The sequence below is a fragment of the Ictalurus punctatus genome, chromosome 7, assembly GCF_001660625.3.
Source record: "Ictalurus punctatus breed USDA103 chromosome 7, Coco_2.0, whole genome shotgun sequence".
Classification (NCBI taxonomy): domain Eukaryota; kingdom Metazoa; phylum Chordata; class Actinopteri; order Siluriformes; family Ictaluridae; genus Ictalurus; species Ictalurus punctatus.
Window position 1 is genome coordinate 27,959,987 of NC_030422.2, and position 13,353 is coordinate 27,973,339.

Consider the following 13,353-nt stretch of genomic DNA (forward strand, 5'->3'; position numbering starts at 1 on the left):
CGACGTCAATCTTCCTGTAATAATCCTGTAGGTGGAAGTCGTGAAATGCTTTTTTTTTATAGCTAACAAACCCTAACTAGCTCATATTTACTCTGCCCCTGTCCTGTCATTGGTGTTTTCCATGTTAAGCCTGTTATTTGTCTCATTAGAATATTCACATATTCACTTGACCTAAATATAAACCCATCAGAAACTCCTGTACGCAGTCATTACCTGAATCAGATGTGTTGCATGTGGGTTGGCACTAAATTTGGGTTGGATTTGTTTATCTTTAATCCTTATGAGCTGTTCACTACTTGGAAATGGATGCACTCATTGACCCGTGTTATAATGTCACAGCTGTACAGTTTTATTTTAAAGTCCAATGAATTGTAAATTCATACCCATTATTAATAATATAGGCTATATTTATGAAAATGATGTATACAGGAATTCTTAATAAAGTGGCCTTTAATAACGTATATATATTGAAATATTTTTTCTTAGCAAAATTGAGCTAAACCTATCCTGTTGGGATGTATTGTTTTTTTTTATACTGTTTATGTATTTTATTTTGCTCCAAATGATTAACTCATACACTTTTTACTTCTAATGTTTTTACACAATTTTTCTCTCTTTTTCTGCTTGTTTATGACTTAAGGTGTCATACCGGGCGAGGCAAGGGATGACCCGCAGTGCCCTAGCTAAGATGGCTGCCGTGTGGGTCCTGTCTTTCCTCTTGTACGGCCCGGCCATCTTGCTGTGGGAGGTGGTGACGGGAGAGAGCCATGTCCCTGAAGACGAGTGCTTTGCTGAGTTCTTCCACACGTGGTACTTCCTGCTGTCTGCCTCCACACTCGAGTTCTTTTTCCCCTTCCTGTCCGTGGCTTTCTTCAACCTCAGCATATACCGCAGCATACGTGAGAGGAGGCTTCGCTACCAGCAGGACTTGTGCTTCCCCAAGAACCGTGGCATGACATCTCCCAAGCACGAGAGGCTTCGCTTGGTCACCTACATCTGCCGCGGCTCTCTCGTGACGAAGAAGAAGAAGCCGGAAACAGAAGGCGATCGTTGTTCGCCGTCCGCAGGACGCATCGACACCCGGAGTATACGAAGCACTCAGTGTACACGCCTGATTCAGGACAGGAAGATCGCAAAGTCGTTAGCGGTGATTGTGTGTGTGTTTGCTGTATGCTGGGCACCGTACACGCTTCTGATGATCATACGCGCTGCCTGCAGGGGGCACTGTGTATCACACCACTGGTACGAAGTGACGTTCTGGCTGCTGTGGCTCAACTCTGCCATCAATCCGTTCCTGTATCCTCTTTGCCACAGCAGCTTCCGCAGGGCTTTCGCAAAGATCCTGTGCCCCAAACACCGAACCACTGAAGCACCATCAGATAACGCATCTAACAACCATAGATAGTCCATCTATCACACTGCAATAGCTTTGGACAGATAACGCATGCATTCATTCATCTTTGGCAATTTGTCACGGTCATGGTGGACCCACTCATTCACAACTAGTGGCAGTAAATCCACCTACCTGCATGTTTTTACTAGGAAAGGAAACCAGACAACCCAGACGAAACCCACACAGAGAACCCAAGCCCCTGAACCGTTAAAGCACCAACTCTACCTGCCCCTGGATACAGAGAAGCCCTTTCCTTAAACACAAAAATGGCCGTTGATTTAGAACAGTACCTAGGTACATCTCTTACAGAGAATAAAAGCTAAACGTTTTACCGGATTTAAAACCATGGACGGATCCTACTCTAAAAGTTTTTAAAAACTGACTGCCTATTAAAACGTTTTAAATCAGTGCTACAAGGTTTCACACTACATTTCTTACAGGATATGAAGTAATAATCTGAACTCTCAATGTATTTAACTCATGTACATACTGTATGTATAAACATTACAAAATGGGATATAACCAAATGCTTGTCCACTAGTACAGCCTTGCTTTTACCGATGTAGTGTCTGAGGTTAATCTGTAACACCAATCGTATTATTGTGATCTCACCAGGTCATGTGAAGCCAAATTCCCAGAACTCAGTTCTCCACTGTGGATTGCTTTGGCTGTCATAAAAAAGCGAGTCCTGAAGGACGTGTCTTACTGCAACTGCACTTTATTCATGTATTTTAATGGTCAGTGGTAAACCATTGCCAACATGACACTCGTTCTCTTTTCAACCTTTCTACCGTTCTACAAGGGCGATTGGTCTTCTCCAAAAAAATTTTTAAAAAAAGAGAGAAATTATTATATTATTAGTATTGTCACTGTTCCAAAGTAATAAGTACGGTGGCCTGGAAGTACAAAACATATTAACAAACCAAAAAACGCAACAGCAAATTTAGAAACTCATCTGAAAACATTAACTCAAAACAGAACGTGTAGGCTCTTATTGAACGTCACATGCTCTTTGCTGATTGGCCATGACTATCACAAGGAAAAAAGAATGACCCCTTTTTCAGTTTCTTCTTCAGATTTATTTAGGCTCATAATTCTTCTTACTGTAAACATCCTCCAGCTCTCGGTTTTCTACCGGCCCGCAGATTGACGTGTGCGGTAGCCAATCAGAAACAAGCCTGTAGTATTCAATAAGGATCTCTCCTTTCTGTTTACAGTTATTCTTGTTGTGTTTCTGAATTGAATGCTGTTTTAGGTTGGTTGTCGTGTTGTCTGGTCGGTTGTTGTGCTTTTGTTTGAAGCCTTTTCGCATTTGTTCTTTTGTTTTTGATTTGCTTTTGTGTTGTTGTTGTCGTTGTTGTTTGGTTCTGTGATTTACTGTTGTGTTTTTAGGTTTGTTGTTGTGTTTTGGGGTTCATTGTCGCATTTTATGATTTGTTGTTGTGTTTCAGATTTGCTCTTTTGTTTTTAGTTTTGTTGTCACGTCTGCTGATGTGCTGTCGTGTTTTGAGTTTTGTGGTTATGTCTGCTGATTCGGTGGTGTTGTTTGTTTTCTGGTTTGTTAATGTTTTTAGCACTTATGGGCCAGTGTAAATAAGAGTTTCTATGTAAAGTAGAAAGCAGGCCCAGTGTAAAACAATGCATACATTACACACATGTACCGTGTATTCACTCTCTGTAAAGCGTTGTTGGAAGAAGAGTCCTAAATGTGCTTCACCACGCTCTGTGTTTATAACTCCACCTTGTGGCGTTGTGATGTTCATGTACTGTACTGACTCCACTCATGCTGTACATTAGCCTGGATGTTCTTTTGCAATGTAAACTCTGTCATGCAGTATTATTGTGGAATCCTTGTATTGACTGAATTATCCGTGCTATAAAGTCTTGTGCGGTACATGTCACCAGACGTCGGTTCCACTTTTGAACTGTTTCAGCGCTGGGGAGAAACTCGGAAGACTAGGATGAGTATTAAATGACTATTGTAATTGAATTTGGAACCGACCATTGTTCAGGGAGTTTGCCAGTTCATATTTAACCCTTACCAAGCCGAATGTCGGTGTCAATCCGTGTTGAATTGGCACGAGAGGAGAATGGCAGAGAAAATCCGAGTGCAGGAGAAGAAGCCATCACTATAGCTATTCAACTATATGTACTAATACTGCTAATTAGCCTGGCAGGCTGTTCAGTAGAGTAGTACGCAATTCGTGACACAGACGCATCATCTCAATTAACAGAATTTGCATATTTGTAATGAAAGTAGTGTGCTTACTATGCTGATATATTTTTCGAACCAACAAGAAATAAAGGAAAGCTGGAGACTTTTTATACTTTTGGCAGGTTCTCGCCTGCATAATACCTGTTTATTCAGATTAGTGTTAAGTTCGATTTGAAATATCCGTACCCAACAAAAATCTATGTACATATTCAAGGACATGGTGTAGACAGAGTGTAAGAATATAGTGAATATAGCTTGTTTATTTTGCCAATACAGACTACTGCCGCACGTCGGTATGGAGAGCTACGGTATTTCCTATCACGCATACTGTATGTATCAGCTGCTGTTTTTGCAGGGGTTGAGTCCATATAGGCAACAGGATCCGAGTGTCGGTCGACCCTGGTTGGTGGTACTTTCTCTGGGCTTGTTCGTACTGTTTGTAGTCGGTTACTCTCCTTTACAGTCTGGATCTTCATCGGCTTGCCTCCTTAATAGTCTTTTTATTCAAACGATAGGACAGTGCTGCTGGTTTCCTCGGATCTGATTGGTCAGAATCTGTTGATGGATTTTCTGTAGTAGCAGCTCTGACCGGACTGCATCTACAAACGGCAGGTTTGAATTAATGCGCTTATTGTAATGCGTTATTGTTTCTATAGTAACGGCTCGTTCACTTGTAAGGCGGACACTCCGCTTAAACGAATTCTAATAATAAGTGCTGTTATTTAACATAGAAAATTGTATAATCGTTGATAGGGTGACGTTTCCTTTAATGGCCCGTTTAACATTTATGGAAGGAGTCTCCAGTGTCAGTGCTTGGTAAGAGTCAGTAAGTTTTCAGGCACAGGGAAATGTTCAGGACTGAGAATATTGTGTGTTGTGGTTTCTTCCTAAAGCCAGGGAACTAAGCCAGCTGCTGTAATGTAAGTCAGAAGTACTCAGATCGTTTTGTTTTTTTTACCGCAATGGATCCGTTCCTGAATTAGAAAGGCACAGATTTGTCGCAGATAGTAGGGTTGGCGGTTCGATTCCCGGCCCGCATGACTCCACATGCCGAAGTGTCCTCGGGCAAGACAATGAATAAATGAATGAGTTGCTCCCGATGGCAAGTTAGCGCCTTGCATGGCAGCTCTGCTACCACTGGTGTGTGAGTGTGTGTGTGAATGGGTGAATGAGAAACAGTGTACAGCGCTTTGGATAAAAGCGCTATATAAGTGCGCCATTTACCATTTCTTACCGTGCTTCTGGGGGTTTCCTCCGGGTATTCTGGTTTCCTCCCCCAGTCCAAAGACATGCCTTGTAGGCTGATTGGCATCTCTAAATTGTCTGTAGTGTGTAAATTTATGCGTGATTGTGCCCTGCGATGGATTGGCACACAGTCCAGGGTGTCCCCCGCCTTGTGCCCTGAGTCCCCTGGGATAGGCTCCAGGTTCCCTGCGACCCCGTGTAGTATAGGCAGTACAGAAAATGTATGTACGGACGAATGGGGTTTTACTCAATCAGGCTTACAACTGTGATAGCTAAAGTGTAAACCGATCACTCATTAAAATGCATTAATGCTGAAAAGTCGACAGTGGGTTTTAAACTTCCAAATTAATTCAGTACAAGTTTGAATATTATCTACAGCCTCAAAATAACCACAAGTGTTTTCATGGGTGATTCAGTAGAAGCTAAATTGCCCATATTTATTTAAGGGCCTGGAGTAGCAATCGATTTCTTGCCAGGTCACGGCTTAAGAAGGATCAGGGAGTGGCAAATCAGCCTTAACTGCTTGAGGATTCTGGAGAGTGATGCAAATTTGCTCATACTTGTGCAAAGCAAGCTATCAAGATTGCCAGAGGGTAAGGGTACTTATACTGGCACACTGATTTCGGGACTTCTGAGAGGTACCTTAAGCACAAGTTACCAACGAGAGCTGAAGGTAACCGTGTGGACTTCAAGTGGAGGACTAGGTATATCTGTTTTGAACCAAGCTTTTGGTTAGACGATGGAGCAAAATGGATGTTGATGACGTTAGCACAACGAATAAAATGTTTTCACCTTGTTCTTCTGGGTAATAAATGTAATAAACAGCCAGTGCTCGAGACATACAGTATGCATCATCATTTCGACTCCTCAGTAAATTATTAATGCTCTTGAATGCAGCAGCTTTCATTTGGAAATGTTAATGATTAGACTGGCAAATCACTCCACCATGTCAAGCTTTATTCCTTACTTATATTACTATAATGGTAAAAGACCTGCGGGGGGATGTTCATGGGACTACACGGCATAAGCCTTCATGACGTCTGACATCCATCCGTCCATCTTCTTTAGCGCTTATCCGTCAGGGTCACGGGGAACCTGGAGCCTATCCTAAGGAGCATGGGGCACAAGGCGGGGTATAACCTGGACGGGGTGCCAATCACATACACATTCACACACCCATTCATACACTTTGGACACGCCAATCAGCCTAATCAGACTGGCGGAGCTAACCTGAGTACCCTACCATGGCTGCGGCTGGAATCAAACCCTCAACGCTGGCGGTGTGAGGCGAACGTGCTAACCACTAAACCACTATACACCCCGATATCCGCTGTCTGACATAACATACAGGTTTATTACAGCAGGTTTTTTGACATCAAGTTCTGGCCTGAATTAAATAAGGATATCATGACAACTGATGTTGTACCTCTGGAAGAGGCACATGATGATAATAATGTAACATAATTTCATGACATAAAAGGAGTTCATTAGAATAATGAGCAAAGCAGAAGATGCTTCGTAGTGACTCCTGAACGTGGATTGGTTATGAAGTATGTTTCCATAATGTTATGTTCTGTATAATTTTTCTGCTTTTGAATATTTATGGGAAATCAATGCCGCTGGATTTCATGACAGATTTATGTATATTTTATCTGGCTCTTACGTTTAATTTGACCGTTTATGATGGTTTATTGTTGTTTTTGTTATTGTTGTTGGTGTCGGTGGCGGTGGTGGTGTTTTTTTTTTCTTTCTTAGCTTAATGTCAACGAAATGACACTGTGATGTACAGCTGCACTGACTACAGTGAAGTTTCCTGACGACAGTCAAGAAGAAGTCCTAACAATTAACATATCTGTATGCTAACACAATCTATTTCACGTCATTCACTTCCTATGACGACATGAACATTAGCGTGAACGCAGACTTTACGACACATAATGTTTTAGAAGGTTATAATAAAGCTTTTAAATATTTCTGTAGTTTTATAGCAGTTTTATATCGAACAAAAGGCGAAGATCACATCACGTGAAAATCTGGGATTTTATTTATTTTTTATTTTTTTTTCCATTTAAAATGGGAAATAAACAGAACAGTTTAAAAATCTTGAAATATTTATAACAAAGAAAGTAAATGTTCGATATGTATTGAATACTTAATGTTCAAGATTCTGCACTGCTTCAAGGTCATTATTTAACTGTAAGCAAATGTGGGATATTAACCAAGATTTTCCTCATGTCTAATCTCTTCTATCGAAGCACTATGTTCAGACGAAACTCAGATGGATTGGATCTAAAATGGATCATGAGGTTTGGCATAGACCATGTCAGCTCGAGTGCACGCTCTCATTAAAGAAAAAAAAAAGAAAAAAAAAACTCTGAAATTCATGTTAATATTTCAAAGAATCTACTTTTCACTCCAGATGTTGTCAATAATATCATCTGTAATGAAAACTGTAGAAGTGAATGCATTTCCACAACATTTTTCCGTAGTGCTCTCAAAGTTTCTGGAGCTTTCATGTAGCTCTAGCTTTATAAAACACCATCATTAAGTAAAGTGGTACTATTACAATTTAATTATGAGTATACCATGAACATTTTTGCATATTTATACACTTAACACTGGGATTTGGAACGAAAACAAAAATACAACCATATATTTGAGATGCACATTACTTTATATGATTGAACTGTTAATTAATTAAGACCAGGTACAATGAAAGTCTTTACCTTGTAGAAATGTTAGGAGGTATCAGGCACCATTTTGAAGATTTAATCAACACCGAAATGATCCTCGGGAATTCATTATTGCATTGACTTGTGTGTTCAATAAGGTTAGAGCTCTCCAGGCCTGATCCAGAGCCTCACATAACCCCTGACCTGACTTCTCCCTTCACGCCTATTTGTTTTGCTGCACTACCGCCTTTCGGCCACTAGAAGTCACTGTTCATCTTCCTGTTTGAATTGTTTACTGTTGAACCATCTCTCAGACATAGACACACATTGTGTGGTGTGACATTGCTGTAATGTTTATCACTGTTATCAGCCTTGAGCATGTCTTCAGCATGACCTTGAGCTGTTTAACAGATATTATCGACAACTCTGCAGATACAACAGCGAGCTCTCGGACCAGTTTTGTCCGCCTTGCAAACTGAAATCGTTCCTATTATTTGATTTAGAACGAAATCTATATTATTTCTACCGTTAGAAATATTGGTGATAATAATGTTAAGGCGAGGAATTTGATGTGTTATTCCGACCTGTGCGTCGTTTCCTTTTATAATTCAATTCTAAGTCAATTCTCATTATCGGTTGTTAATGTTTAATCTCAAAATGCTTCCCTTACATTGTCTTCATTCATACGAGTGGATTCTGTGTGCAGATTATTGTGGAATGTTATTGCTTATAACTTTCAAAGAGCACATGAACTTTCAGTTTGAGAAAGATCTTTTTTCATTGAACAAGCTAGATGTGAAAGTTCATTGCTGTTTAATATTTTTTACCCACACAATGTTTTTTTGTTGTTGTTTTTGTTTTTTTTTTACAGAAATGTATACGTGATTTTAGACAAGTTATGTTTCACACATTTTCACATGTAAGGCATGGTTTTATTTCCACATGATTCGATTCAGTCACTGTATCAGGTAACTTATTTGTTTTTTAAAGGCGTGTAGGTCTGTTTTATTTTCCGATAAGGTCGGGTTTTTATTCCACACGTAGTGCATTTGGGTTTTTTCAATTATTTTGTTTTTCACGTGATTCATTTATTCTCATGTGATTATTTTTTTTCATGATTATTTTTTTTCACTACTCATTTTATTCATATGATTTTTCAGGGATATTTTTTTCCCCTCAGGATTCTTTTATTTTCACGGGATTTCTTTTCCACGCGATTTGTTTATTTTCAGATATTTTCTGAATTTTTTTCCCCCACATTTTCACTGTTTTTGCGATTTTTCACGTCTTTTCAGATGTGATTCATTTATTTTGAAATATGTTCTTTCCACACGATTAATTTATTTTCACATGTAGTTTGTGGTTTTATTTTCACCCCCCCCCACCCCACATGATTCATTTGAAATGCGATTTTGTTTCCTATTTTGGTTTCATCTGACCATAGAACCCGATCCCATTTGAAGTTCCAGTCGTGTCTGCACACTGAACACGCTCGAGTTTGTTTTTGGATGAGAGTAGAGGCTTTTTTCTTGAAACCCTCCCAAACAACTTGTGGTGATGTCGGTGACTTCAGATTGTAGTTTTGGAGACGTTCTGACCCCAAGACACAACTAACATCTGCAATTCTCCAGCTGTGATCCTTGGAGATTTTTTGTATTGTCAAGATGGCGACTTTCATGCCGTTTGCGTTTTTCAGAAAGATGTTTAAGTCTCGGAGCCCCGGTACCAGGACTTAAAAACAGCAAACAAGGAAAACAGTTAAATGCATGACTTACTGTACATCTCATCCAACTAGCCAACTCCGTTCGCCATAACAAGTACCGGAGGAACCCGAGTGTGAGCTCGTCTGCTATCACTGAATTTGGTCAAGCTGGTCCAAACTCCTTTATCCTGTTTTTTTTTTTGTTTTTGTTTTTTTAACTTCATGAAAATTCAAATGATTTTTCTTTCATCTGGAAGAAATGTTGTGCCTACATCTACATTGTTAACATTCTCCTGCGGTAGCGGGAAAGAGCGTTGTCGAGAACGGTCCAATCACATGAGGTCAAAAAATATAAACACAACGTTGATTCGCTAACAACAATAGTGGGAGTGTCTAGCTGCGCCCTGAGGACAAGCTGAAGCAATACACACTCATTTGGCCGGCGTCCTGCACACAGATATGATCGAAATACAATTTGGGTTTTTTTAAAATACATGCTAACATGACTACCAGGCAAGTAGTGCACTTAAATACTTTTATTTCATAATAATTTTGCAGTATATATTTAACTTATGTTTAACATATTTAACTAGCCTTCTTCTCTGGATAACTTGATTCATAACATTTACAGTTGACTGAAACTTCTTAATTATTGCCCTGATGGTGGAAATGTGCATCTTCAATGCTTGTGCTATTTTCTTATAGACACACCCCATTTTGTGAAGCTCAACAACCTTTTGCCGCACATCACAGCTACATTCCTCGCTCTTACCCATTGTTATGAATGACTAAGGGAATTTGGCCTATGTGTTACCTCATATTTATACCCCTGTGAAACAGGAAGAAGCTCAGTGTACAAACGTAAAGTTGACTTAGATATAAGAAACATTTGTGTCTTTATCACAGCCATCTTGTCGGTTGGGTAATGTTCATCAAGGTGTATCAGGTTCTGTGTGTGTGTGTGTGTGTGTGTGTGTGTGTGCACGGTTTTTAAAAGCTCTATTTTAACCGTTTAAACTCAACGTATTTTGTTATTCGCCTCAAACCCTAATACTCAGTATGTCCACTGCAAACAAATGACATTTTGGCAAGCGAATATCTTGGATATAGTCAAATCTATCGAGTTATTGCTATTATAAGATTACAATAAAGCAAATATAAACGATTAAACCTATTTCTAGACAGTCTTGCTCATTTCACGCTTGAAATAGTCTTATTCTATTAGCAGACAATTTGCTAATTTCAAGCAATTATTTCTAGAAAGAAGCAAAATATGTTGAACAATCTAATATCACTAAATACTTTCAATTCATTTGACTATATTCAAGATGTTTCCACTTGATGTTTGTGTTTATGAGCGTGCGGGACATAAGTTTTAGGGATTTTTAGGAGGGTAATACATTCTTCACCCGTCATTTGGATGGCCCTCATGAACAGGTCCCCAGAAATATGCTGCAGATGAGATTGGCTACACTTGACACTTTGTGTTCCACAGATGTAACCAGTGCTGCTACACCACACACCCTTAACAAAATGACTCTCACGTGTGTGTGTGTGTGTGTGTGTGTGTGTGTGTGTGTGTGTGTGTGTGTAATCCTGCGAGGGCTGTCTGGAGCCGTGACCCCTTCTGGTGCACACCTGTGCCCTCAAAGTTTATGGAAGCCATTAAGCGAGAAGTAAAACACAGCAGTAACGAAGGAGAAACTGGGTCTAAACATCCCCTCAAGTGCTGAAGTCCAACACATCATTTTGTTTCTGTGTGTGTTTTATTTTTTTTTAACAAGTCAAGCTCAGAGACAGCGAAGAGCTGAAGACCTCCTGGTAGGATGCTAGCTGAGTCGAGGTTTCGGTTAGTGTGAGCAAAAACTGCTGGGCTTCTCAATCCCTCAGCCATCAGAAAGCTGAAACCAAAATCGATAGCTTCAGTACAAACCCACACGCTTCACGTAGGCATGTATGACCCTGAGCAAACACCGGCAGCAGTCGAACACGTGCGTGAGCTTTTCCTTCACCTCGTCCTGTGGGATTCTGAATTTGGGTATAAAGAAACCAGAATGGAAATATGAGAGAACTGGACAAAAAAAAAGTCTTTGGAGGTTTAAATGTTGATGTATAGAGAAATAGAAGCCCCCCCCCCCCCCCCCCCCCTTCTGTGGTGTAAAATGAGGTAGTAAATATGTCGACCAGTTTCACCATGACCATGTGTGTTCGGCTGATGTGCTTTTGATGATGTCATTGTTGCTCCTCCGTTTCCGAATACTCACATGGAATTAATTATTTAATTAATTTCATGTTGGTATGAAATTAATCATTTATTATTATTATTATTATTATTATTATTATTATTATTATTAATTCATTGTTGATTCATACAATTTCCTGTGAATATAAATGAATCAATACATCAATTACATAATGAATTATTTGTGTTTATTTATTGTTTGTTTTGTTTACTTAATTAAATTGCAGGAACCAGGGATCCCTTTCATGATGGACAGACAGATGATAGACAAAGGATAGATAGATAGATAGATAAAGTGGAAGGAAGAAAGGAAGGATGGGAGGAACAAAGAGAGCAAGGAAGGGACACATGGAGGGAGAAGGAAAGAAAGAAGGGAAGGAATAAAGGAAGGAAGGAACTGTAGAAAGATTTAAGGATGAAAGGATGGAAAGGTGAAAGGAGTCAACAAAAACAAACAAATAAATAAATAAAAGAGAAAGGATGGGAAAAGTGTGGAAAGAGGAAAGGAAGGATGGGAGGAACAAAGAGGAAGGAAGGATGGAAGGCACAGAGAGAGGGGGGGTGGAAAGGAAAGAAAGTAAGGAATTGTAGAAAAATGTACAGTAAGGATGAAAAGGATGGAAAGGTGAAAGGAATAGATAGATAGATAGATAGATAGATAGATAGATAGATAGATAGATAGATAGATAGATACCGATACGTGAACCTGTATTGATTTCAACACACATTCATTTACAATAAATAAATACATTTAATACTACTACTACTACTACTACTACTACTACTACTACACAGTACACAGACACAGTGCACAGACACAGTGCACAGACACAGTACACAGACACAGTGCACAGACACAGTGCACAGACACAGACACAGTGCACAGACACAGTACACAGACACAGTACACAGACACAGACCACAGACACAGACACAGTACACAGACACAGTGCACAGACACAGACACAGTGCACAGACACAGTGCACAGACACAGACACAGTGCACAGACACAGTGCACAGTGCACAGACACAGTGCACAGACACAGACACAGTACACAGACACAGTGCACAGACACAGACACAGTGCACAGACACAGTACACAGACACAGTGCACAGACACAGTACACAGACACAGTGCACAGACACAGTACACAGTTCACAGACACAGTGCACAGACACAGTACACAGACACAGTGCACAGACACAGTGCACAGTACACAGTGCACAGTACACAGTGCACAGACACAGACACAATACACAGACACAGTACACAGACACAGTGCACAGACACAGACACAGACACAGTGCACAGACACAGTACACAGACACAGTGCACAGACACAGTGCACAGACACAGTGCACAGACACAGTGCACAGTACACAGTGCACAGTACACAGTGCACAGACACAGACACAATACACAGACACAGTACACAGACACAGTGCACAGACACAGACACAGACACAGTGCACAGACACAGTACACAGACACAGTGCACAGACACAGTGCACAGACACAGTGCACAGACACAGACACAGTACACAGACACAGTACACGTGCACAGACACAGTACACAGACACAGTGCACAGACACAGACACAGTACACAGACACAGACACAGACACAGTGCACAGACACAGACACAGTGCACAGACACAGACACAGTGCACAGACACAGACACAGTGCACAGACACAGTGCACAGTACACAGACACAGTGCACAGACACAGTACACAGACACAGTGCACAGACACAGTGCACAGACACAGTACACAGAGAGATTGCACAGTACACAGTACACAGACACAGTGCACAGACAGATTGCACAGTACACAGTGCACAGACACAATATACAGACAGATTGCACAGTACACAGTGCAC

The 13,353-nt window shown here is 40.4% G+C and overlaps 1 protein-coding gene across 1 annotated transcript in view; it reads left to right on the forward strand.

Annotated features, from left to right (window-relative positions):
- LOC108267321 (histamine H3 receptor) overlaps positions 1-6,954 on the forward strand; it is a 31,542-nt gene extending 24,588 nt beyond the window's left edge. Inside the window, exon 3 of the mRNA XM_017471345.3 lies at positions 641-6,954. Coding sequence (XP_017326834.1) covers positions 641-1,405 — 765 coding nt within the window. The 3' untranslated portion in view covers positions 1,406-6,954. The remainder of the gene's footprint in view (positions 1-640) is intronic.
- Positions 6,955-13,353: the final 6,399 nt, after the last annotated feature.